The sequence below is a fragment of the Canis lupus genome, chromosome 4 (assembly GCF_011100685.1).
Source record: "Canis lupus familiaris isolate Mischka breed German Shepherd chromosome 4, alternate assembly UU_Cfam_GSD_1.0, whole genome shotgun sequence".
NCBI classification, from domain to species: domain Eukaryota; kingdom Metazoa; phylum Chordata; class Mammalia; order Carnivora; family Canidae; genus Canis; species Canis lupus.
The window spans coordinates 4,002,034-4,027,627 of NC_049225.1; the positions used below are offsets into that span (position 1 = coordinate 4,002,034).

The window sequence follows — 25,594 nt, forward strand, 5'->3', positions numbered from 1 at the left end:
CCTTACAATTTGTTTTATTTAATAATATCTTATGGAGGCACCTGGGTGGCTCAGTCAGTTAAGTAGCTATCATGATCGTGGGGTCCTGGAATCGAGTCTGGAGTTGAGCTCCATACTCAGCTGGGAGTCTGCTTCTCTCTCTGCACCCCCCGGCAATGCTCTCTCTCTCTCGAATAAATTAATAAAATCTTTTAAAAAATAATATCTTATGGATATCTTTTAAGGCCAGTGGTCTCTCCTCCTTTTTATGGTTTTAACTGTACTGTGCCAGAGTACCAAAATGTATTTAACCAGTCCCTACAGATGGACATGTAAGTTATCTGCAATTTTTCTCTATTTCAAACACACTCTGTTATGATTTCTGTAGGATAATTAAAAAGAGATCACCTGATCAATGAGTAATAGATACTGCCAGTGTTCTGAAAGTTGTATCAATTTGCACTCTCAACTGTGCAGGCAGGTGGCTGCACCCCAACACCCACACCAATGGAAAATCTAAGTGAAAATTCTAACTCACTAGTGAAATTTAAAGGCATTACAGCCAATAAAGCACTGAATGATAATGAGAACAGAAGCCTTTAAGTCAAACAATTAGAGTAGATATAATGAGGAACTGTATAATTTAATGACTAATAAACTCTTCTTATGCTGTTCTTAGGGAAATAATTACTAAGTGCTAGAAAGCCAGCATTTCTGCCCTTTGGCTTATATGTGCCTTACCACAAAAATATTATTTTGACTTGGCTCAGATGTAGAAATAAGTTAAAGAAACATCAAATTAGAGTACAGATCATCCTTAACTTATAACAGAATTATATCCCAATAAACCATTGTCAGTTAAAAATATTCTAAATTGAAAATGTATTACTACATCAAACCTACCAAACACCCTAGCTCAGCCCAGCTGATCTTAAGCATGCTCAGAACACCTACGTTAGCTGGGGAGCCTGGGTGGAGCAGTCAGTTAAGCATCAGACTCGGTTTCAGCTCAGGTGGTGATCTTGGGGTTGTGGGATCAAGCCCCATGCTCAGCAGGGGTCTGCTTAAGCTTCTCTCCCTCTTCCTCTGCCCCTCCCTCCCACATTCTCTCTCTCAAATAAATAAATCTTGAAAAAATAAATAAAAAATAAATAAAAAATAGAAAAGAACACTTACATTAGCCTACAGTTGGTCAAGATCATCAAATATGGAGCCTACTTGATAATAAAGTGTTGCAGAATTCATGCCATTGACTGAGTGCCATACTGAAAGTGGGAAGCAGAAGAGTTATGTGGATGCAGAATGGTTGTCAGTGTTGGCTATTGACCTTTGTGGTTGCGTGGCTGCCTGGGAGCTGGGGCTGCAGGCCAGCCTCAGGAGAGAAAATTATACCGTGGATCGCTAGCCTGGGAAAAGATCCAAATCCAAAATTTGAAGTGTGGTTTCTACTGAACACGTGTCACTTTGCACCACACTAAAGTCAAAAAAAAATTATAAGTTGGCTTGTCCTAAGTCGGGGATTGTCTGTACCTTGATTTTTCTTTTAAAATTTCATTTCTGGGAAGTTTATTAAGGCCCTGGAATGGTGACTGCAGTGGGCAGCATGAATTTGTAGTGGGAACAGCAGTTTACATTTCACTCTCTTCTCCAGCATTCAGAAACACAGCATGCACGTGGTCCTGGTCTACCCAAGCCCAAGGATTTGGCAAGGTAAGTTCCACTAATAATCAGTAAGAGGAGCACCAGCACCAGAATGCCTGACAAAGGGAGGGCTGTTGAGAGCTGAGAATGCAGACAGGGTTGAATTGGAGGGGACTTCAGAGTCTGAGGTAGAAGGTCTGCTCCCTGTGATAATGTGCTAGGAGATGCAGTTGTTCCCAGAGATGGCACAGAGTGAGGAGGCAGGTCAGCTGAAGACCACCATGCCGGATACCCAAATATAATCTAGAACAAGTAAGATGACACATCCTGAGGGAGTTAAGTTCTATCCTAGGAGATGGAATCAGATCATTGTGTGTTTTAGACAAAACTGCCTAGGATATCAAGACCAGGAAAGAATCTACCCCTTTCAAAGACCCTAAGCAAATTCACCTGGTCTTACTTAATTTTAACTTTCTAGGGGTTTGTGTATCTATTCCCTAATGGGCACCCCATCACCTTAGCAGAGGTGGGGGCGTCAAGCACACAGACTGGGTGGGAAGGTGGCTAAAGAAAGGGGGAAGGGAGAGGGAAGGGAGGGGGCAAATGTGTACTACTTGCATTTACAGAATAGGTGGTTTCCATCCCAGCAAAACCCACCCTTGAAATTCCTTGTCCTTCCTCTGAAGCTCCAGACAGCTGTGTATCGAGAGACCTCTCCAAGCCTGTTTCAAAAAGGAGCAATCTATTTTGGACGGGTAGTTAGTGACCGCAAAGCTAAAGGAAGTCCCTGTCACCAGAGTTGAAAATAGCAAGTTCAGGTTCCAGGGAAAGTTTCTCTAGTTTTACCTAAACAGCACTGCTTCCTCATTCTCAGGACATTGTCTCAGGGATGTGGCGAGACACTACCAAGGACTTCCTACAGCCAACACAATCAAAGCACAAACTACAGGACTCACCAATCTGTTAAACAGATCTTGTTGGCACTTGAAACAGGAGTGCCGCAGAAGGGCAGGTAGGGGCCTGCCAGGCTGACTCCTGGGAGATACCATCAACAGCAAGCGCTGCTTGGGTCCATTCCCTGTCATTATAATGTGCATAATTGCTTCGGGTTTGCACAGAGTCTGCTAGATTTGGTTGTGCTGCCAAGGCCATGAGGCTGTTGGAAAGGATTTTGCCAGCTACCTCTCAACCTAATTTAAAGAAAAGAGCAACCCTACCATTTTCTGGTTTTATTCCAGTAGCTTTTACCCAAGCTTACTCTGCCAGACAGCTAGCATTTAGAACTGGGAAAAGCCTAAAAGCTCCCTAGGCAAGAGGCTCAGCAGAAGTGGTAACAGCAGCTGCGACTGACTCAGAAATGCTGGGTATGGGGGGTGGGGGAAGGTGACAGTGGACAAGGCACAGGTCCCAACTCTCTGCCTCATCAACTATCTCTGGTTCCCTTCATGGAAACAGAAGAAATCACGAACAACATGATTTTCATGGGTCCCTTTGGCTCTAACAATACCAAGCTGTCAGTAGGCAATGTCTGGCCCAAACCCACTTTCTAAATTGTCAGGATTCGCATGCTCAGCTGCCCTGTGACTTAGGCCTGGTGGCAAAGAGTTTAGGAGAGAAGGCACAATAGGCAGAACATGGGCCTCTCGGAGCTGGGAGGCAGGTGAGGACCCAGAGATAGCCTGGGTGGCACAGTTGGTTGAGCATATGATTCTTGGTTTCAGCTCAAGTTGCGATCTCAGTGTCTTGGAATAGAGAACCACATTGGGCTCTACACTCAATGCAGAGTCTACTTGAGATTCTCTCTCCTTCTCACTCTGCCCTTCCCCCTGCTCTCTCTCTCTCTCTCTAAAATAAGAGCTTAAAAAAAAAGAAAAAGAGAAGAAAGAAGAAAGAAAGAAAAGAAAGAAAGAAAGAAAGAAGAAAGAAAGAAAGAAAGAAAGAAAGAAAGAAAGAAAGAAAGAAAGAAAGAAAGAAAGAAAGAAAGAAAGAAAGAAAGAAAGACAGACACGGATGGTAGGTGAGGGGTCAAGGCCATGGGGGAGAGTCCCACCTAAAATACAAAACATGTGTCCTTGGAAAGAAAAGACTTCTGTTTCTTTAGTGAATAAACAAGACACAAGATTGGCCACAAGGTCTGGGGCTGCGACTTTAGCATCAATCATTAACTAAGATAGTTCTCTAGCTCACAGAGGGTTGAGAATTTCAGTCTTGGTCATCCTGCGGTACTTTGTGTGATACTATCCCAAGCATGCTTGGCATTCCATGGCTTAAAAACTGGGTGTGGGCACCCGTCTACTCTGGGCAACATAATGTACAACTTTATTTTTGAGACATCTTATTGAATTTTGAAGAAATCAGTTATCAATAGGCTTTCAATAGATAAAACACCATCCTCTATTTGGTGGCATTTGTCACTAGAAACAGATTTGATCTCTTATAACTTGTTGGGAGGAAGATCAGACTGGCGGTCTGGTCTGTTAGGTCTAGTCTGTCAACACAAATGCAAATGTAAGTCTAAGAAATTTACAGCTTTACATGGGGGGTGGGGTGGGGAGGGAGAGGCAGGGGAAGGACGTGCACTCCAGCAGTATTTCAGATAGCAAAACAGTTGAAACAATGTCAAGCTCTACAATAAAGAAACTCTTAAATTACCTCATGGCCAAGAATATAACGGGATATGAGATGGGACATTTTCCTAGTGTCTTAAGAGTTTTGACAGCGGGAGCCAGGGGGGCGCTGGGGGGCGTTGGGGGGCTCAGTGGTTGAGCATCTGCCTTCAGTTCAGGTCGTGATCCCGGGGTCCTGGGATCAAGTTCAGCACTGGGCTCCCTGCAAGGAGCCTGCTTCTCCCTCTGCCTATGTCTCTGCCTCTCTCTCTGTGTCTCTCATGAATGAATAAATAAAATCTAAATAAATAAGAGTTTTGATTGGGGCCAAAAGTGGAGGACATTGGTATGCACACATTCCACAGAGAGGTGCCAGGTAAACCCCAAAGGACTAGCAAAGAAGTGGCCAAAGTGGCAGTGTGAGCATTACCTCAACACCACCTTCAGCTTATATAAGAGATTTCTTTGAAGAATCGGAAGAGGTAAGGGCTGTGGTTGTTATCCATCCCCTGCCATCAGGAGGAAGGGAGCCTCTCTGCCCACTCATGCCAGGTGAGGGTGCCTCAGGAGCACTGCCTGTGAAGGGTGCTTGCTGGAAGGTGGAGACCAACCTCTCACTACTTGGCTGGATGACCACTGATGTGTAGACCCTCCAGGAGCAACCCTTCTGCCACTGGGAGGCCCTCACCTGCATGTATGAGGAAGTTACAAGTTTCCCATGGCCAAATGGACTGGAGCCATCTTGAAAGGACCCTACTCAGGTAAGAGAGGTGTGATACACCCCTGGAGGGAAGTGCCTGGGGTTGGCTGTTGGGGACAGATGAGAACATCCAGCTGGGAGTGCTCAGTCCACATATGGTGCTATGTTCTCACTTGGGTTAGGATAGGGAAATACATCCATATCTCTTTGGGCCTCAAATTTCAATCACGCCTGAGCTGGGGTAAGGAGACAAGCTTGAGTTTTGAGGCCAAGAGTTAATTAAGGACAGCATGGTGTTCATTTAAATGCAATATAACTAGATACTTATTGAGCATTTACTGTGTGCCAGGGGACTGGTACTACTCTACTCATTTTACAAAGGAGGAAACTGACTTCAGATCAGGTAACCAGCTCAGGGTGATAGAGCTAGGGGCCTAGGAGGTCTGTCTGGTTCCCAAGCCCATGGTGAGGCCAGTAGCAGCCACAAGCACAGAGTCTGGCATCAGAATGCCTATGTGGTTCAAATCTTGGCTCTATTGCTCAGTAGCCGAGTCACCTTAAAGAAATTATTTAACCACTCTGTGTCAGAGTGTACACCTTTAAAATAGACATAGTAATAGTACATCCCACCTAGGGTCATTTGGAAGATGAAATGAGTTCATACAGGTGAGTGCTTGGTATAACTCTTGGCCTTAAAGATGTTAATTATAATTATAATTATTATTCTATTGATTACATCCCATTAACATCCTAGAATGCTTAGGATACTGTATTAAGTAAAAAAAAAAAAAAAAAAAAAAAAAGGAGGGGCACCCTGGTGGCTTGGTCAGTTGAGCATCCGACTCTTGGTTTCGACTCAGGTTACGATCTCAGGGTCATGGGATGAAGCCCCACATCAGGCTCCACACTTGGTGGGAAGTCTGCTTGGGATTCATTCTTTCTCTCTCTCTCTCTCTCCCCAACCCACTTGTGCTCTTTCTCTAAAATAAATAAATAAATCTCTCTCTAAAAAAAAAAAGAAAGAAAACATTACATTGTTTGGACACTGTGATCATAACCATATACAAAATAGTTTTATCTATACAAAGGAAAAAAAGGAAATAATACTTCCCTTATCTCCCTTTTATAAGAATATGAATCTATTTGGAGGTTAGTTGGGAAACCTCTGGCGTTCTGCTTGCAAGAGGATGTAAACAATCAGGGTGTATATTTTATGCAGAGATTAGCAGTCAGTATACACAGTACCCCAGATGCCAGAAGATGCATATTCATCCATCCATTCCACTTATTAAATTCCTACTGAATATTAGGTTCCAAGATAAATGCTGTAATATAATCAACACCAAATCACTGAATGCTGTTTTAGGTTGAATTGTGCCTCCCCACTCCTGGTCCCCCACTCCAAGTTCATACATCAGAGTCCTAACCTCAGTACCTGACGATATTTGGACATAAGGTCTTTCTGGAAGTAATGAGGTCAAAGAGATGTCATCAGCATGGCCCCTAATCTAATAGGACTGGTGTCCTTTTTTTTTTTTTTTTAAGATTTGATTTATTTATTCATGAGAGACACACAGAGACAGGCAGAGATACAGGCAGAGGGAAAAGCAGGCTCCCTGTGGGGAGCCCGAAGCAGGACTCAGGATCATGCCTTGAGCTGAAGGCAGATGCTCAACCACTGAGCTACCAAGATGCCCCAGGACTGGTGTCCTTAGAAAAAGGGGAAATTCAGAGACAGATGCCACACAGGGCTATACCTGGTAGCAGGTGGAGCAGCCTGCATGCATGGAAAATGAATGTTAATGCTGTGGGCATGTCTGGACCCCACATCCCATGGATGCGTGGTCCACCTTGGCCTTCCTCACTCTGCCGTGCAGTGAAGTTCCCAGGACATTAAGAACTACCCCAAACCATTTCAGTTAGAATCTCTGGGGGATGGGACCCAGGCATTGGTATATTGTAAAGGTCCTCCGAGTGATTCCCATGTACAGTCAGGGGCCGGAACCACTGGGCTAAACAGATCTTAGGTGGGCACTAATTTTAGTAGGAAAATTGAAATCTGTTTTGTGTGGGCTGCTAATAGATGCTTCACATGTTTTAAAAATCTGCCTTAAGGATTCTTATTACGGCCCATAGGGCCGGATCGTATAGCTGCCACCTGAGGTGCGAAGGACCCCTGCCCCTTCTGTGTCCTAAATCATGTGCCAGATTCATAGACTAAATGGCCAAGAAGGAGCAGGTGGTGAGAGGATACAGCAGACGAAGGGTAAGAGGCACATGTGTGACTAATCTCATGGTAACTTCAACTACAGATGGAGGTTAACATGAACTATTATTCATACATCAGCCTCGCTGGCAACAGGTGAATTTAACCCATGGCCAGGTGCTGTCCCTCCCACTCAGCAATTTTGTTTGCCAGAGGGGAAGTGGGTGCATCTACTTCCGGCTTGGGAAGGTTCTGCCCTCCCTCTTCTGGTTCTGGAAGCTCAGAGCTCCTACCACCAGGCGGGCGCACTCCCTCCTCTCCCCGCCTGCCTCTCTTCTCACAGGTGGCCAGCAGGGTGGGCTCGCTCCTGCTCTCCCACTCCCCCCAGATAACAGGATTGACCCAGAGCACGAGAGAGCCCTAGAACACCCCAAAGTCCACGCCTCGAGCTGGGTTTGCTCCCTTGCATGTCCTGCCAGCTCAGCTCTCCTCTGTGAGCTTCTGGAGGGAGAAACCTGGCCTCGTGGGTCCCCTGCAAGCCACGCAGCCACATGAGGGAGGGCCCGGGTGGGCGGAAGGGGTAAGGCTGCGCACACCTGAATTAGCATGGCTCTTGATTTCTGGGGACTCTGCAAGTCTTCTGCCTTGACTGGTTTCCTCGTTTTGTTTCTTAACATGTTCCAAAAATGCATCATTTGCTCTGGCACCCCGAATACAGCAAGCTTGATTCCCACTCCCTATCCCTAACTTCCATGTTGCCTTGGTGGCCCCCTCACCGTCCCCTTCCCCTACTTCTCTCTGAGCACCATTACCAGTAGAAATACTCTATGTTATACTCTATGAAATGTATGTATGTATGTTATATACTCTATGAAATACTCTATTTGTTCCTCACTTACTAGTTACATGCCCAGAAGCATCTATGATGTGCTGGATGGCATTTTAAGAGCTTAAGGAAGATCAATTCATTTTTCCCTCACTGCCCAAATTAGTTGTTTTCCTATTTTTGACAGTCACCCCCCCTCCCCGCCAACCATGCACTCAGGTCACCAGTTCCCTGAGCAAGCCTTCCATGCTTCCCTTTGCATCAGCCCCAAGCCCTGACTGATGCCAAACCCTTTCATCTCCTTCAGAACGTGGTGTCCTTTGGTTCTTGTTTTGTTCTGTTGGCAAGTGTTTCTATGATTTGAATTATGTTCTCTTCCCCCTCAAAGAGATACATTGGGGGGATCCCTGGGTGGCGCAGCGGTTTGGCGCCTGCCTTTGGCCCAGGGCGCGATCCTGGAGACCCGGGATCGAATCCCACATCGGGCTCCCGGTGCATGGAGCCTGCTTCTCTCTCTGCCTGTGTCTCTGCCTCTCTCTCTCTCTGTCTGTGACTTAAATAAATAAATAATAAATAAAATATTAAAAAAAAAAAAAAAAGAGATACATTGGGGTCCTGGCCCCCAGCACCTCATAACATGGCTGTATTTGGGGATGGGCTCTTTACAGAGGTATGAAGTTCCAGTGACGTCATGAGGGTGGACCCTATGCCAACATGTCTGGTGTCCTTATGGAAAGGGGACGTTTATACAGAGAGGCACACACATAGGGAAGATGGTGTGAAGACATAGGGAGGAGATGGCCATTGACAAGCAAGGGCAGAGGCTTGGGACAGAGTCTGTCCCCAGCACCCTAGAAGGATCGATCTCAGACTTATAGGCTCCAGAGCCATGACATTCTACTCGTGGTGCTTTGCAACAGCAGCACAGATGTTGGGAATGGCACCCTCCCATCTTCATTCTCCCCTTTACATCCTGCCCCTAAGCCCTTGAAATCGCTTTCCTGGGTGAGCACCACTACCGCAGTGTTTCTCCCTAGCTATCACCTAGACGATCCACTGCTAGGCCGACTTGTCTAAAACTCTGTTCTTATGCCATCATTCTATGGGGAGACTCTTCCAGAAAGCCCCCCAGGGCTGGGAGACCAAGACCATGCTCCCATGCTGGCACTCAAGACCTTGGCCCAGAGCAGCATTTTCCAAAGTGGAGCTGTTAACCTTGCTGGATGCCCAGGTTGACAGGTGTGCCCAGGTGGTGGGAGAAGCTTGCTTACCTGTTGAATGAACTCAACCAGCAGTCTCCTCTCTCTCCTTTCCCTTATAGATATGTGCTAAGATTCTCCAAGAATCTAAGGAAGAGTTTCTCAGCTTACCTGCCTACAGAGCCTCTGTTTTGGGAGTATCCATAAACATTCCTACTCAGCTCTCCAGGCTGGAGATTTCAAATGCTAACTTTGACTGTAGCTCTAAGCATTCACCATTATATCCCCAGCATCTAAAAGAGTGACAGTATCAAATACGTAATGGATAGATGGATGCGGCATCATCTATCCTGTCACAATCCATTTCCAATTAATCAAATGCTACCATGCCACTGCCTTGTTCACGACGGCCTCTGGCCTTCCTACTGTATGGACAGAACATACCCTGTAGCCCCCAATCTCCTCACTAGATCCATTTAAGTGTTGCCATGCAAAAGGCTGCTCAGATCTGACATCAGCTCTCAGCTCCCAGAGTCTTTACATCTAAGAGAATGCTTACATCTTTACCTCTCCAGCCTTCTTTTGTCTCTGAAAAAGTTGAGATTCTTACTTTAAAAATGCTAACTCATTGATATGCGCCTCGGATGACTTTGCCTGATATATGTGTGCCTCTATCTTCCCTGCTAGATTATACATACCTTCAGGGAAATCAGTATGTTGGGTGTTCCCCCACAGAACTTTTTTTTTTAAATAGGCTCCACACTCAGTGTGAAGCCCAATGTGGGGACTTGAACTCATGACCCCAAGATCAAGACCTGAGCTGAGATCAAGAGACAGTCACTTAACCAACTGAGCCACCAGGTGCTCCCCTGCCCCAGAACATTTTTGGGCACATTACCAAACAATATTTGCTAGGAACATTAATTCCAAAAGGAAAACAAACCCCACTAATATTACACTTCTTCTTCTTTTCCTGTTTTGAATCTCTCCACTCCTAGTAATACTTTATCTTTTAAGATCTGCTATTTCCCATCCTGGAAAAAAGCAGCTTTTTTCCTGTATTTTCTAACACCTTCAAACAAGAATTGAATACTTTTCCTTGCTCCCTTAAGGAAGCAGACTTTCTTATCACCCACTCACTCTTTAAGACTTGCAATTACATTTCTGTCTCGACCAATTTCTGCTTCTAAACTCCTTTTCTTCCTCTGGCCTCTAGAATGAGGTGTTCCTTAAGCTTCTACCCTTGGCTCCTCTCTCCCCTCTCTCCTTGGCAGTCTCATTCACTCCTGAGGCTTCAGCTGTAACCTTCTTTATAAAAAAATAAATAAATAAAATATTTATTTATTCAGAAGAGACACACAGAAAGAGGCAGAGACACAGGCAGAGGGAGAAGCAGGCTCCATGCAGGGAGCCCGATGTGGGACTTGACCTGGGACTGTGGGATCCCGCCCTGAGCCAAAGGCAGGCACTCAACCTCTGAGCCACCCAGGTGTAACCTCTTGCTGTGAGAGTCCTAAGCCAGTACCTAGAGCTGTGTTTTCTGGTACTCACTGGGCGTTGCCGCAAATCTCACATACCCCAACTTCTACAAACCTTCATCTCTTTCTTCACAGCTCACACACAAACAGAACATAACCCCAGCAACACATGAATCTTACCTTCTTCCTGAATTCTCTCTTTATAGTCTTAGTAGGAATAGCTCCCAGCTACAGGCTTGAAATTTAGCCTCATCCCCTCTGCCATCCCCCTGGGCTCCCCAGTATGGTCAAGTGGCCATCATTTACAATCCCCAATACCTTCCCTCCACCTGGTGTCTGGCATTCAGGTGTCTGGGGCCCTGGCTCCAATGCATCCCTCAGTTTTATTACCTAGAATCTCCTAATACTTCAGCTCCAGGCAAAGTATTTGTCAGTGGCTCTCTCCTCAGAGCACTGACATGTACCACTGCTCGTAGCAGGGCTGCTATCACCACCCTACCCTCGGACATGCATCCCAGAATCAATTTCCATGTCAGGGACGGTAATACCAGCAACCAATCAAACTGATGGTGCAACCATGTCGCAAACTTGATATCTGTGAGATAACATTACATGACAAAAGCAAGATATATTTACAAACAATTTTTATAATTTTTCATGTGAAGAAAAATGTATGAGGGAATACATCCAAATGACAAAAAAATGGTTATATTAGAGTAGTGGACTTGTGAATGAGGTTTTTAATTTTTTTAGATTCTTAATTTTACTTAGTGTGCTTTTTAAAATACATTTTTATTTTTGGGGCGCCTGGGTGGCTCAATTGAGCATTGGACTCTTCAGTTTCAGCTCAATCATGAACTTGGGGTCGTGAGATTGAGCCCCATGTCAGGGTCTGCACTCAGCATGGAGAGCTGCTTGAGATTCTCCCCACCTCCCTCTGTCCCTCCCCCTGCTTGTGTGTGCTCTCCTCCTCTAAAATACATCTTTTAAAAAATACATTTTTATTTTAGAATAGTTTCAGAATTACAGTTAACTTGAGTAGATGTTATAGAGAGTTCTTATATACCCTACACTCCATTTCCTTTATTATTAACATCTTACATTAGTATGATTCTTTAGTCACAACTAAATGAGCTAGTACTTTCATGTGGTTTCTAAAACTTAAAAGATAAAATACCTTTGGTTTGGTAAAACCAAATAAACAACATAGAGGAGAATGTAATTCTTTCTATAACCTCTAACTCCAAGTTAGTAACCTGATATTTATTATTTTTCTTATTACTTTGGTTTCCTCTTGGCACAGATTGTTGGCTACAAATTGGAACAAATTTTTAGTCTCATTTGCCATATGTTTGTGCCTGTAGTTCATGTAGTTGAAACTTAATTGTTGGATAAACATTCTGGAAAGTGTTTTCTTGAACATGAAGTTAAATATATATATATATATATTTTTTTTCTAAGTAAGCTCCACGCCCAGCATGGAGCCCAATGCGGGGATTGAACTCAAAACCTTGAGATCAAGACCTGAGCTAAAATCAAGAGTTGGATGCTGAAACAACTGAGATACCCAAGTGTCTCAAGTTCCATAGACATTTTTAAGCCTTGTGAATCATCCCCACATCTAGAGTCTCATGTTGTGTGCATTGCTTCGCCAGAAAGTCTGTAAACTCTGCGGGGTTTTTCTCTCCTCCCTGTCCCTCCCTCCTGCTTTTTCTTACGTCCAATAACACCCAGTCCAGATCTCGTCTCAGAGCATATGCTCAACAAATGCCACTTGTAATAAATTGTAGAAGCAGGACAGGCTCTAGTAGATGGAGTATGGGTGTTAAGCTCCTAAAAGTAAAGGATTCTTTATGAAATTTGTCCGAGGTGTCAGACTTTGACTTTGCACACCAGGAGGCTGCAATGTTTTCCTCTGCATCATTCAAAGAAGTGGACGTTAGTTTTAAAATGATAAAAATCCTTAACACACCAAATGTTACATATTTTGAAGAACATATTTTCAGTTTGCTTTTAATGTCAGACTCTAGAAAATGGACTGTGGGGTTTGTTTGTTTGTTTAAATGTTGCTCCCCTAGTGAATTTTCTTTCTTCTAACTGCCAGGTTAGTTTTAAAGAGTCCTTCTGGACACCTAGCAGTGAGAACAAATCCTATAGATTATGCAAAGAAATAACTGAAGTAGCTATGTACAGTCCTACTTTTCATAGGAATATAAGACAATATCTTTTTAAACAGAACTGAATAAAATCTTGAATAGGTTTCTTCTCCTTTTATTCATTGATAGATCTTTTTATTTTTTAAGAATTTATTTATTTATTAGAGAGAGAGAGAACATGAATGGAGGAAGGGGCAGAGGGAGAAGCAGACTCTCCTCTGAGCAGGGAGCCTGATATGAGACTCCACCCCAGGACCCTGGGACTAGAGATGCTTAACTAACTGAGCTCCTCAGTTGCCCCTATTCGTTGATAGATGTATTGTCATCTTTTAGGATAGTCTTTGCTTCATATAGCCAGAACTATGACACTAAAATAAACAATTTCTGCACAGTGTCCTAAGGTATATTCTGTACCTAACCTTAACTGGTCTTGGAAAATCCCTAAAAGCAAGCTAAACAAACAATGTAGCATTCTTGTATCTTCATGTGAGTTTGTATCACGTTACAAAACATGTGAGGAGCAAAATTTTGTTAAACAAATTAAGAAGTGCAAAAAGAGAAAGTTTCATACTTTGAGTTTACTGCAGTTATTTTTTATTATTTTTTAAGATTTTCTTTATCTATTCATGAGAGAGAGAGAGAGAGAGAGAGAGAGGGGCAGAGACACAGGCAGAGGGAGAAGCAGGCTCCATGCAGGGAGCCTGATGTGGGACTTGATCTCGGGTCTCCAGGATCAGGCCCTGGGCTGAAGGCGGCACTAAACCGTTGAGCCACCCGAGCTGCCCTACTGCATTTGTTTAAATTTAGTCAGTGCCAAAGTCAATCATTAGATTGTAATTCCAAGAAAAATGCTAAGGAGTAATAAATAAGAATATGATATTCACAGCAGGTGACTGAAGAGCCCCAAACCAAAGTTAAAAGCAGCATCACTGACAACTTTCAAGAGAGCTGTGTACAATTAAAATTGACTATTTTATTAACTACTGCATAATGTTGCTTCTTTGCAAAAGTGATTTGACTATCCAAGAGCATTGCTATTAATGATTTATGACAGACTGACGTTTCATAAGCAAGCCTAAACAGAACTTTCAGTTCGTCTTGCTAAAAAGTAACTTGGTGTTATGGAATGGGCAGGATCAAACTAGCCTTTCTTGAGGCAAGACATGCTTTTCGAGACATTTGACACTCTAAATATAGTTCAGCAGATGTGAAGCATTGTGCAATTTTGCTAATGAGCTTTGAGCGAGCAGAAAGAAATGGGATGGACGGTACCAGAAGTAGCTAAAGCACACGGTGACCCAAGGAAGCTTCTGGAAAGAGATACCTCAAAAGGTGAAGAGTGGAATGACAGGCAATCCTCAATTTTGGGGGGGTACATTTTTGTCCTATCTGAAGTTTAAAATAACAACCATTTTTTCACAATCAAAAAACAATACCTGGATTTGCTTTTTGGAAAAAGACAATACAAATAATGTGTTAAAGTTTAACCTCTGATGTCTGAAAAAAAAGGAAAATATTACAAAAATGTTATTAGACCATCCACTTCTGTTGTGGCTTAAAAAAAGGTTCCCACTCACAGCATACCAGCTCCACCTGAAAGAAAGTAGCTCTGCTCTTTCATTCACTGACATTGACTGTGTTTAGCATACTGACAAATATTCATTTTGGAGAATGGATTAAAGTTATCACAGTTACTGGAAGTAACAGAAGTTGTGTCGTGGTATATAACGGGGATGCTTAAAGATCATTCCCAGACTTATTCTTCTACCTAAAAGTCCTCTTCTTAATTTTCAAAGCTCTGGAAGATAATTTCTAAAAATAATTCTTGTTGGATTAGCAAGTGCCTAAGGGTGAAAATATAACTGAAATGATTCTTACCTGGTGATGCATCTCAGAATTTGTTGGGCAGTTCAAAGTAATTGGATCACAGTCCTCAGCTGGGGGGAAAAAGACACAAGGCTTGATAAAGAACATGCTCTGCAGCGTAAGGCCCGTAATTAGGACTCAGAATTAGGGGCTGCCTGGACATCTGGTAAAATCAAGAGGGCCTTGGGTCTCCTGTCCTCTCTGCTTCCATGAATGAGGCCCCATAGCTATACCTCCACTGCCTGGGAGGGCACCAGTCACAGTTCCCACCTAACCCCTGAGTATTTTCTTTTAAGATTTTATTTATCTATTGATGAGAGATACAGAGAGAAAGAGAGAATGGGGCAGATAGACACGGGCAGAGGGAGAAGCAGGCTCCCGATGGGGAGCCCAATGCAGGACTCGAATCCAGGACCCTGGAATCATGACATGAGCCAAAGGCAGATGCACAACCACTGAGCCACCCAGGCACTCACCCACTGAGTATTGAGTTTCAGTTCCCTGTCAGCCCACAGAATTACTCAGATGAGTCAGTCACATACTCTGCAGAATCAGGGGCACTCCATCCTCTTGCTACTACCACCCTTAGCCGCCACAGTCCCTGGTTGTTCATGCTGTTCCCAAGGCCAACCCCAGAGACCTTGCCTGGCTGGCAGTATCCCCCTCTTCCAGGCCAGGAGCATAAGTGACTCTGAACTGCTGTCCTTCTCATCTGTTAGTGTCAGGTATGTGTGGCCATCCCCCTAACCCCAGGGCAGGATCCTTCCCCCATCATCCAGGAGGTGATCAGAACAACCGGCATCATGAACAGCATGGCCCACAACTATGGAAGACACCAGGTCAGATTTAACTAACTTTGCTGACACAGTGAAGGCTGCCTGGACAGAACAGCCAGTTGCTGGAAGACTTGCACTTTGGCCTACACAGCAGTATGTTGTCTTTGTCCGATGTTTGTCTTCTCTTCCAATCTAAAATGTCCTTGTTCTCAAGGTGAAATTGTTGTTGTCTATACCCCCGTTCCATGGCTGTTTGGCAGCTGAGCTTTAAGGAGTCCATCTATAAGGGTGGTGACAGCACAGCTCACCACTGAAGTCCCAGCTACCAAGGGCTGGGTGAGAGCTCTCCAGATGCTGTGTCCAGCCTGGTGGCTACCACTGATACCTGGGGTGGCCACACAGGCACCATGATTGTACTTGGCCAGTATAGGTATGACGATGGACCTCTGTTAGGTCTGCAGGAAGGAATGAGACCACCCCCTTCCAAGGGTATCAAGGTACAAAGCAGTGGCAGCCTGTGGCCCAGGAACTGAGGGAAACAGGGAAGGAGCATTTGGCACCTGGCTGTTGTGCTGATGCCACGCCCCCAGCTGTACACCTGTGCTTAGCCGAAGCTGCTTCCAGCGTGCCAAAGGACCAGTCCTGCAATCACCAGCCCGATAGTCCCTGCCCAGCCCATAAGCAGTAGAGCCCTCTTGGAGGTGGACCCCGACCCCAAGGAAACTGACTGGCATTCCCTGGAGGAAGAAATAGCTCCCTATAAGATAGGCCATCAGCCTCCCCAGACTGTCCTTGTAAACCCCCAGAAAGTCTGTCTGAAAGTGAATGCTGAGACTTCATGCAGGTGGAAATAAAAATATCCCAAGGCAATCTGCACAGATGGCATAAAAAAGAAAGAAAAGGCATGGCTGTAGCAAAGCCCAGTTTCAGCCCATTGCCTGTTGGGCCACTAGGCCACCCCTGCCTGGTTGCAATGATGATCCTGATCCTGGGTACCCCTGCTAGCATGGCCAGGGGTTAGTCCCAACCTGACGTCAGCGTGGGGTTCTGAAACCATATGAAAGCAACCACTGCCACAGGGCAGGCCCCAACCCCCATGGTACTGACTTGAGGTTGTGTGGAGGAGGAAATGCAGGAATACGAGCAGAGGATTCCCCCACCTACCTGCACCCGGAGTTTATCCAGTGATACAAAAAGAAAAGGGGAGGGGGAAATTTAAGAGAGATGGAAACAAACCTGGCTACTGGGGAGGAGATAAAAGGAAAATAAAATCTGAAGACAGAGGTCCACGGTTTGACCCAATGGGAAAGCCAACATGTACTACAATACTTCACACAGCCAATAGATGAACGAGCTGGATGGGACACCTGGGTGGCTCAGTCGGTTGAGCATCTGACTCATGATTTCAGCTCAGATTGTGATATGGAGGTGGTGGGATTGAGCCCCAAGTCAGGCTCCCGCTATGCAGTGGAATCTGCTTGAGATTCTCTCTCTCTCTCCCTCTCCCTCTGCCCCTCCCCCCATAGCATGTGTGCACGTGCACTCAATAAAAAAAAAAAAATGCTAGATATCTCTGTGCCTGACACCACAGGTTCTGATTTACCTTTAAAATCTGCTGAAATGCACGAACTGGCAAACTCTCATTACAGTTATACCTGGAGATGCCACTAAATGCAAACATAATCTTAGGAGAGCTCCTGAAAGTAAGAGAGAGGATAGGCATGCCTCGCCCTGGCCATGAGAGCTTACTGGTTTGCCTCAATTTCCCATGGTCACAGCACCCATTGCCTTAGAGCATCCTACAGTGGTCATGGTTGCTTTGACCCCATAAATTAATATTAAATTTAATCTTTATAGATAGAAGTTGACTTGACAAAATGGGGTCCCATAGACCTCTTAGTTCACATAACTACTATGGCCTGATGTAAATTAATCAGGACCTTCAAAGATCAAAACTTATTATATGAGACCTGATAAGTGAAGGACTGATTATCTGCTGCTTCTCCATTTAACAGCTAAATCTGGCCTTTCTTAAACCTGAAAGAAAATGAATGGCACCTCACAGAGCATTACTGCAACCTTAACATGGTGGTCCCATCCACTTAGGCCCCATACTCGATGCCCACTATTATTGAAATTCCTGACTCCATCCCAGTAAATCCTTGGCTATTACAGATGTGGCTAATAGGTTCTGTTCAGCATCTGCTTTAGCAACCTCTCAGCTGCAGTGCGCCTTCATCTCTGAAGGCACCCATACATGGTGACCAGGCTACTCAAGCCATATACATATCCATAAAAGAGCTCACGGAAAGGGAATGGAACATGCCCTCCTCCACCCCCTCCAGTTTCCCCCCCCACCCCATGGCCCTGCCACCTTGGCTAAATTCCTAGGAATCATTTGGTAAACAAAGGGCTGCTCCACCTCTGACACTGTCAATAAAGAGTACTGGACCCTCCCAGTACCTACAAGTTAATACAAGCACAACATCTTTTAGCTCTTCTGGAATACTGGACACAACATATTCCCTATTTACATATTTTAATTACTCTCATTGCTACGGTTACTTGCAAATTGGTCCACCATAAATTTGGCTCTCTCCAACGAAAGTCTACAACCAGCATTCTCAGAGACCCCTTCACTCTAGGGGTTTAAACAACCTCTTTATTTTCTTCCAGAAGTCTCTGGACCACCCATGCTAGCTATAAGTTGTCCACATGCTTCTGATGCAAGAAACTGCCCTCCCAGGTCCTTCTTTCTATCTCCCATTAGAGCAGCGATTGCTGGCTGCATGCTAGGCTCTTCTGGAAATAGAGGCTTGCTGACCCTGTACCCGTGAGCCTCCATGCCCTGCCACACATTATGCCTTGGGTCATGAAAGCAGCACTGTACAAGCTTGACATGGCTTCTGAGGCCTTGCTACTGAGTGGAGCAAAACTTGGGTCCTCTGGTGTATCCCACCCATGGAAGGCGATGGCCTCCACTATCCTCAGTCCTTGCCAGACGCCATGGAGCTGGAAGAGGTTACTTTTCTCAGATTCCTGGGTTACCTGGAGGACCCCTTCAGATCAACTGAGTGAGTAGCAGTGGGGGTTTGTAGACTTTACGCATGGTACCACCACCATCATACATGATGGAGCTCATGGATAGGTGTGCTTTCCAGCCCTTTCAGGATGTCTCTTATAATAGACAGGATTCAAGGGTCAGAACGACTGGCCAAACGTTGAGCAGTCATCTGAGTGCTGGATGCCCTGGCCAACAAATGGTCCCATCAGCAGTTTTATTTCTTTATTTATTTTTTACAAACTCTTGAACCATTGCCTAAGACTTGCTCACTCTGGGGTAAAGAAGTCTGGGAATCTTTTGCCTCATAGATGAACAGAATATAAATCAAAGTAACAGATATCTCTGCATATAGTAAGATCACAGTGTAAGGCCTTGTTAGAACATGCTCTATCCCCTTTGGAGTTCCAGACATTACCAGTAGTGACCAAGACATTTATTTCACTTTTCAAAATACACAATGCCTATCTAAAATTCATGCCTTCTAGGGCCGTGCACTCACTATTCCAATGCTACACCACATGGCCCATTCTCTTCTGGTCAAGTGTCTGTTTTGTTGTTTAGAGAGGCCTTTCTATACCCTGTAAGCCTTAATCATCACTAAGATTTAAATTGATGCCATGGTACCACGGAGTCAACTGTGGTATAAGATGTTAGATTAAAACTCAATATTATGTGCTGCCATGGCATCTGGTAAATCATGAAGGCCTCAAAAGGCAGAGGTACAAGCTCTCTGCACTGTGCTCTGTGGATAATACCCCCTAGCTAAACACCAGCCACAGTTCCCGCTTACCCCAGGGTATTGAGTTTCAGTTCCCTGCAAGCCCAAAGAATTACTAAGATGAGCCTCCCTGGGGAACCAGGGCACTCCATCCTCTTGCTACTACCACTCTTAGCACCACAGCCCCTGGTTGTTCATGCTGTTCCTGAGGACAACCCCATGTGAGCCTGGCTGGCTGGCAGTGTCCTCTTTCCCCCAGGCTGTGAGCATAAGTGACTTGTGAACTGCTGTCCCTCTCATCTGTCCAGTGTCAGGTGTGTGTGGCCGTCCCCTCACCTCAGGGCAGGATCCCTCCCTCCCCAATGGGGTGAGTAAGTGGCACTCCAAACCCAATTCCCCTCTGCTTAATACCACATCACATTCCACACTGTTCATTAGTTAGCCCAACATTTTACTAAGCCTTTCAGAGGGCAGAGAGTGGGACTATACTTGTCTTGAGAGCTCAGCCTCCTAAAAGTCAAATCAAAGCCACATCAGCTCTGTTGTCAAAGCGGGGATTGCCAGTGAAAGTCAAAGGAAACTAAAATGCATGTGAAATGTTTAATATCTCTCAGAAATTTAACTTTGGAGTAAAAACCTCCATTTTTAAGGAGTCTGACATATGTGTTAATGTCGCAGCTCCCTAACTTGTGGTGAAGACAGCACAAACGTGTTAAAAACTGATTTTGGTCTATGAGATTTGAATCTTTACAGAATTCAGTACTGTACTCTCAACTTGAAAGTTGATGGAAATACAGAATATTATGAAAGAAAGGTTTATGTAAACTTTTAGTTATAAAGCTTTAAATAAAGAGTCATTTATCAGGAGCCAACAGTTACAACTGAATAAAAGATTGATTGATTTATCTCTTTTTATATTCGTTAACATTCACTCACCTATTAAGTGCCGGGCTGCTGGATTTGTTCAAACAAGAGGCTATATTCACTGCCTCTTACATGATTCCAACTAAAAAACGTTTTTTTCCCCTTAATAGTATTACCTGAGAAATGTAAACTAAAAGCATGGTTTTTCACAAAGATTCTACATGATACCTTTTGAGGCGAAAGAGCAGTGGGAATCTTGCCTTGGCCTGTGCTCCCTGAGATAGACTGCTCAGTATTCTGACATCTGAAGCACCTGCTCTGCTTGTTAACAATGCAGACTACCGGGCTCCACACCTGACTTCCGTAAGTGCAATCTCGGTGGGGGCCCCAGAAATCTGACATCCAACAGGCATCCACAGAATTCTAATGCACTCTGGCAAAAGTAATAAGCCTGTGATTTTAGTCACTGATTTTCAGAATGCTTAGTGTCATAATGGTCAACCTAGCATTTTTGTAAAAGCGTGGGTTTTTTCCTCAACAGGAGGACAACTGGAACTTATGTAGTTACTTTTGGGCAGTGGTACCCCAAACCCTCCCGTGGTCATATCCCTCTCTGTCTCCTCCCTGCCCTCCACAAAAGAGAAAAAACGTGGAGGATGGTCACCTTTGTATTCAAATCCTAATTTGGGGGAGGACAGTTGATTTGGGAGTTGACTGTAACAGGAGTCCTGGGCAAGATTGAGGGGAAGGCAGTGAACCTTGGAATGAGCAGGAGGACCAGGACACAGCAAATTATGCAGGTAGTAAGGGTGTTCAGTTTCCTCTTTAGAACAAGGAAACCTATTAACAAAATGCTGTCAATCTACGAGGGGAGAAATCGTATAAAAAATACAGCATGTTAGCTTGCTAATTTTCGGGCAAACATTTCTATTTCTGAATTCTTTTAACAAATTCCTTCATCTTTGTGCATTTTTCTCATTATTTAAATTGAACCACTACTTCTACATTTAGCAACAAATTGCTCTAAAAGGTTCCCCAAATATCATCTATGCCTGAGTTCAAATTCCTCAAACTTAGCAATAGAATTAGTCTACTTCTCTTTAACTCAAAATCACCTCAAAAAAACTTTAACAATAAAAAAGCAGTAACCCTAGAGAAAAAGATAACATCTTGATTGATTTATGATGTATTTTATGTGTAATTTCCCCTCAAAAATTTGAATTCTTTTTCCAAACACATTTTCTCTCAATTGCAAAGAGTCACAGTCCCTTCAGAACACTCAAGCCAACAGTTTCTACAAGATATCAGAGGCTCTGTGATCTAAAATAAGCCCCACTCATATTGCAAACTGCATGATCTCATCCTTTTTAATGGCTGTGTAATACTCTACACAAACACATACATATCTTCATTCATCTGTCAGTGGGCACTTAGGTTGGTTGTGTATCTTGGTTGTTACAAATAATGCACCTGTCAGTATAAGAGTTCATATATCTTTTTGAATTAGTGTTCTTGTTTTATTTGGGTGAATACCCAGTAGTGGAATTACTGGATCATATGGTATTTCTATTTTTAATTTTTTAAGGAACTTCCATACTGTTCTGCACTATGTCATATACCTGAAACTGATGTAACATTGTACCTCAACTATACTCAAAAAACATTAATGAAATAAACCTCACTCTTAAATTAGTCCTGAGGTTAGGGCTTGCAGGCTCTCACAGAACAGCTCTTAGAAAAGAAGACTGACAGAATGAATCCCTGAAACCTCTAAAATCAGGGGAGGCAGAAGCTACACATTTGTTCTCGATAAGAAAATAACAACATGTTTCATCTCAAAAACACACTCATCACTAAAGTTACACTAGATTTCCACAGTTGATTTATGATGAAAGCACATAATTCCGAAACACTCTAGTCTGGACCGTGAAGGAATCATTTTATACTACTCATGTATACAGTAAGAATATACTGGAAGTATAATCAAGATTTTGTGAAATATGCTTAATCTGCTTAAGAAAATAAATTTTGAAGACCTTTTAACCATATAGAAATTGTTCAAGTGAATTATGGTAAATCCTCTGTTAAATAAAGCAGGACCCCCTAAAATTCACTTAAATGTTAGAGTCTGAGTTTGGACTTAATTAGATTACAACTACTCTTAACTCTATACATTAGTTTCTGCACTGATTCATATGGGTTTTCTTTCCCTAAAAACATTTATAATGAAAATATTACCATAAATGTTTAATGATAATATTGGCCCCATTGACATGTTTAAAAAAATACTAGCAGGTATCAAGTCATAGATATTATTGAATGCGAATATTGGAGGGTTTTTTTTTTAAGATTTTATTTGTTTATTCATTATTGAGAGAGAGAGACAGAGAGCAAGCATGCGTGTGTGGGTGTGAGTGCAGGGAAGGGCAGAGAGAGAGAGAATCTCAAGTAGAGACCACGCCGAGCAGGGCCTGACACAGAGCTCAATCCCATGACCCTGAGATCATGACCTGAGCCGAAGCCAAGAGTCAGACACTCAACCAACTGAGCCACACAGGTGCCCTTACATGATGTCTTATACATCTTCTTTGGAGATAAGATGCGTTTAATTATACTGTTCTCGGTGACTAAAGACAGAAGTCTTAGTCACCTTTCTCATAAAGATGGTTTTTACAGTCAAGCTACTTGTAAACTCAATACCATCTTAATTAATGTTTTGTAAATCTCAGATTCCAGGAGAAACACAATAATAATACAGTTACTGTAGTATCACATTGCTAAGCAACCAGTCTTTTTTTTTTCCCCCCAAAACAGGAAATCACTTTGAAGGGTGTTTAAAAAGATCTTTAGACAGATCAAACCATTACATTGCATTTCCAGAGTCACTGCAGCTCAGTGGTCATCTCAAGAAGCGACATTTTTGCCACAGTGCTGGGAAGCATCCTCAAGCCTTATTTTACACATTTCTTTGCCAGATTTTCCTGTACCATCTGATGGTCTCCTGTGTCAGGCACCAGTCAGGACTCATTTCACTGAATTCTTACTAGTGTCCTGGAAGGAGGATGATAACATTGCCCTTCCTACACGAGACAGGAAACTGAGACCCTGAGATAAGAAGCCACCGTTGTGGAGGGCACTCAGAGTCCAGCAGGTAGTCTGGCTACAGTTTGGCTCTCTTGTCTATATGCCTCCCTGGGGACACACCAAATCCTTGAAGCCTCAGGCAGTCTCTTAAAGAGAGCTCTGTGTCCCAACCACTCAGGTATGCATTTACACACAGGTTCCTGGGCCTGGCCCAGACCCAGGGGCCCAGAATCTACATTTTAAACAAGCTCCCCCACTACCCTCTGATGAATCTTCACTGCACACTGAAGTCTAATGAGCACCACTCGAGACTGCCTCCCATCTGTCCCTGGTCGCCTGGCTTGCACTGGCCACCTTCTCACTGACTAGATAATCAAATCACAGACTAGAGGGTTCCAGACACTTAGAAGCCATTCACCAATAAGGGGAAGGGGAGAGTGAGCTTTCCAGAAGCCTCCCTGAGTACAGCCAGGATTTGGACTCAAACCTGGCCTTTGGTTTCTTTTCACTACATCACTTCCATGCCCAGGATATGCAGAGGAGGCACAATGAATGCAACTCTAGTGGTACCATTTCTGTGTGTTAGAAAAAGAGTCTGGAGAGTCAGGAACAGAGGGAGGGAAGCCTTGGCCGAACCCTGGATTAACCCCCAGGTGAACTCTGCCAGGGAGCTCCCTCCCAACTCTCTAGTCGGGTGACCCCATGACTGCCCTCTCATAAGGACTGCCAGGAAAACCCACATTAGTGGGTGGTGGGAAATCCTACCTCTTCAGGAGGCTGAGACTTCTGCCATCTCTGAAGCTGGTCAGATCTGACTGTTTCCCAGCCCATCCATTCCTCCTCTCTGGGTTATCAGCAGAGTACAAGGTAAATGTTCCAGTAGGGCAACCAGCAGCTTGGCCTCTGCAACAGACACAGCTTTGCAGACTGCCCCACAGAAGAACTATGAAAGGCTAAGCCTAGCCACATCTACACCAGGGCTACATTACATTAGCCTGTGAATTACAAAAGATAGGTTTTTGGGGGGCTTTTTTTTTTTTTTTTTTTTTTTTGCTTTGGGGCCTGCCAAGCATCCTTTGCCCCTCTGTCTGCTAACAGAAGCCTCTTTCTTGTAGTTTGGGCAGAACTAACTCCATGCCCTCCCCCACCCAACCTCAAGATGCAGACCTGACCAATGTCCTCCATCTACCTGATGGCAACAACTGACTCATGGATGGCCAAATGACCCAAGTTACCCATATTACCAGTCATTCCTTGAATTGTGCTATGGGTACTAGGGGAAAGGCTCCCCCTTGCTCTGCCATCTTGACAGGACATCGTGTAAAGCTAGAGGTGTCGCTGACCACCTTTTCCACCATGAAGGCAAAGCCTGCCCCACAATGGACCCTACACAGACAGATGAAGACAGAGCCACGAAAGACACAGAGAGACTGAATCTGAGAGCCTAGTTTAAATGCGTGGACCTAGCAGTGTTCAAAGACCTTAAGCCAGTATGTCCCTCCTCCCTTTTAAAAATCAGGTTAGTTGAGTTAGGTTTCTGTGCAACCATGCAACCCAGAGGCCTGGCTATCTTCATTTTATGCATGTTAAAAACACCACAGGAATTTAATGTATAATTTATAAGAAGACAACTTATAGATTTTAATAAGAAAATCCATGCCTGAGATAATCAACAAGTCAAAAGGTAAATTATCAGCTTGTTTCTGTTTTATGACTTTAAATACCGAGAGATGACTTTGACTAGTGCTTTGTTCAAGATGTTAAAGTAATCAAAGTTCATGGAGTTATAGTAACTGTACATACCTTTAGGGAGTTCCGTATCCTGAATGGGATATTTGTCTGGCTGTGGAAACCAACAAAAGAGGAGAGTTATTTTTAAACACCATCGTTCAATTACAAGATCAAAGTGAAAAGAAATCTTTGTTTGAAGAAAGTAATAGTTTTAGTTTAAAACCTTGCAAGTTTCTAGCTGCAGATCTACCAACAGGCCGGACCCATTGCTCATTTTTATCCTCAGCCTATACCAATGAAATCAAGGTTGACAAGAAGTTAATGTTGGAACACGAGACAGAATAAGCCTTCCAAATTTCCTCAGCTCTGACCACAAAAAACACACTTCCTCTCTTTTCTAAAAGGCTATTTCCCCTCATTTCCCATAGTTTAAAATTGAGGAGTTGTTTTCATGAATTATAGGAATAGACCCATTTCTTGTCTGTTTCCACGGCATTCGTTTGGGTCACCAAGCTTGTGTATCGAGCAGAACTCACGACTGCAGAGCTCTGTCCTGGGCTGACTAGGACAGGATTTAAAAGCCAACCAGCCTACAGAGATGGACTCACCATGTACAATTTTCCCCAGATCCTCGGTGCTCTGGAAGGGGGCATACCATTGGAGGGAATTCAAAAGAGCCGAAGCTCTTTCAATCGTGTAT

General features: G+C 43.9%; 1 protein-coding gene across 5 annotated transcripts in view; it reads right to left on the reverse strand.

Moving 5' to 3' along the window:
• EDARADD (EDAR associated death domain) overlaps positions 1–25,594 on the reverse strand; it is a 60,185-nt gene that overhangs the window by 22,571 nt on the left and 12,020 nt on the right. For 3 of the 5 annotated variants that reach the window (XM_038533830.1, XM_038533829.1, XM_038533831.1), the window contains 3 exons: positions 25,503–25,533; positions 24,967–25,006; positions 14,670–14,728 (listed from right to left, as the gene is read on the reverse strand). In XM_038533830.1, the coding sequence (XP_038389758.1) occupies positions 14,670–14,728; positions 24,967–25,006; positions 25,503–25,533 (130 nt within the window). The remainder of the gene's footprint in view (positions 1–14,669; positions 14,729–24,966; positions 25,007–25,502; positions 25,534–25,594) is intronic. The other 2 variants (XM_038533828.1, XM_038533832.1) reach the window with 2 other exon arrangements.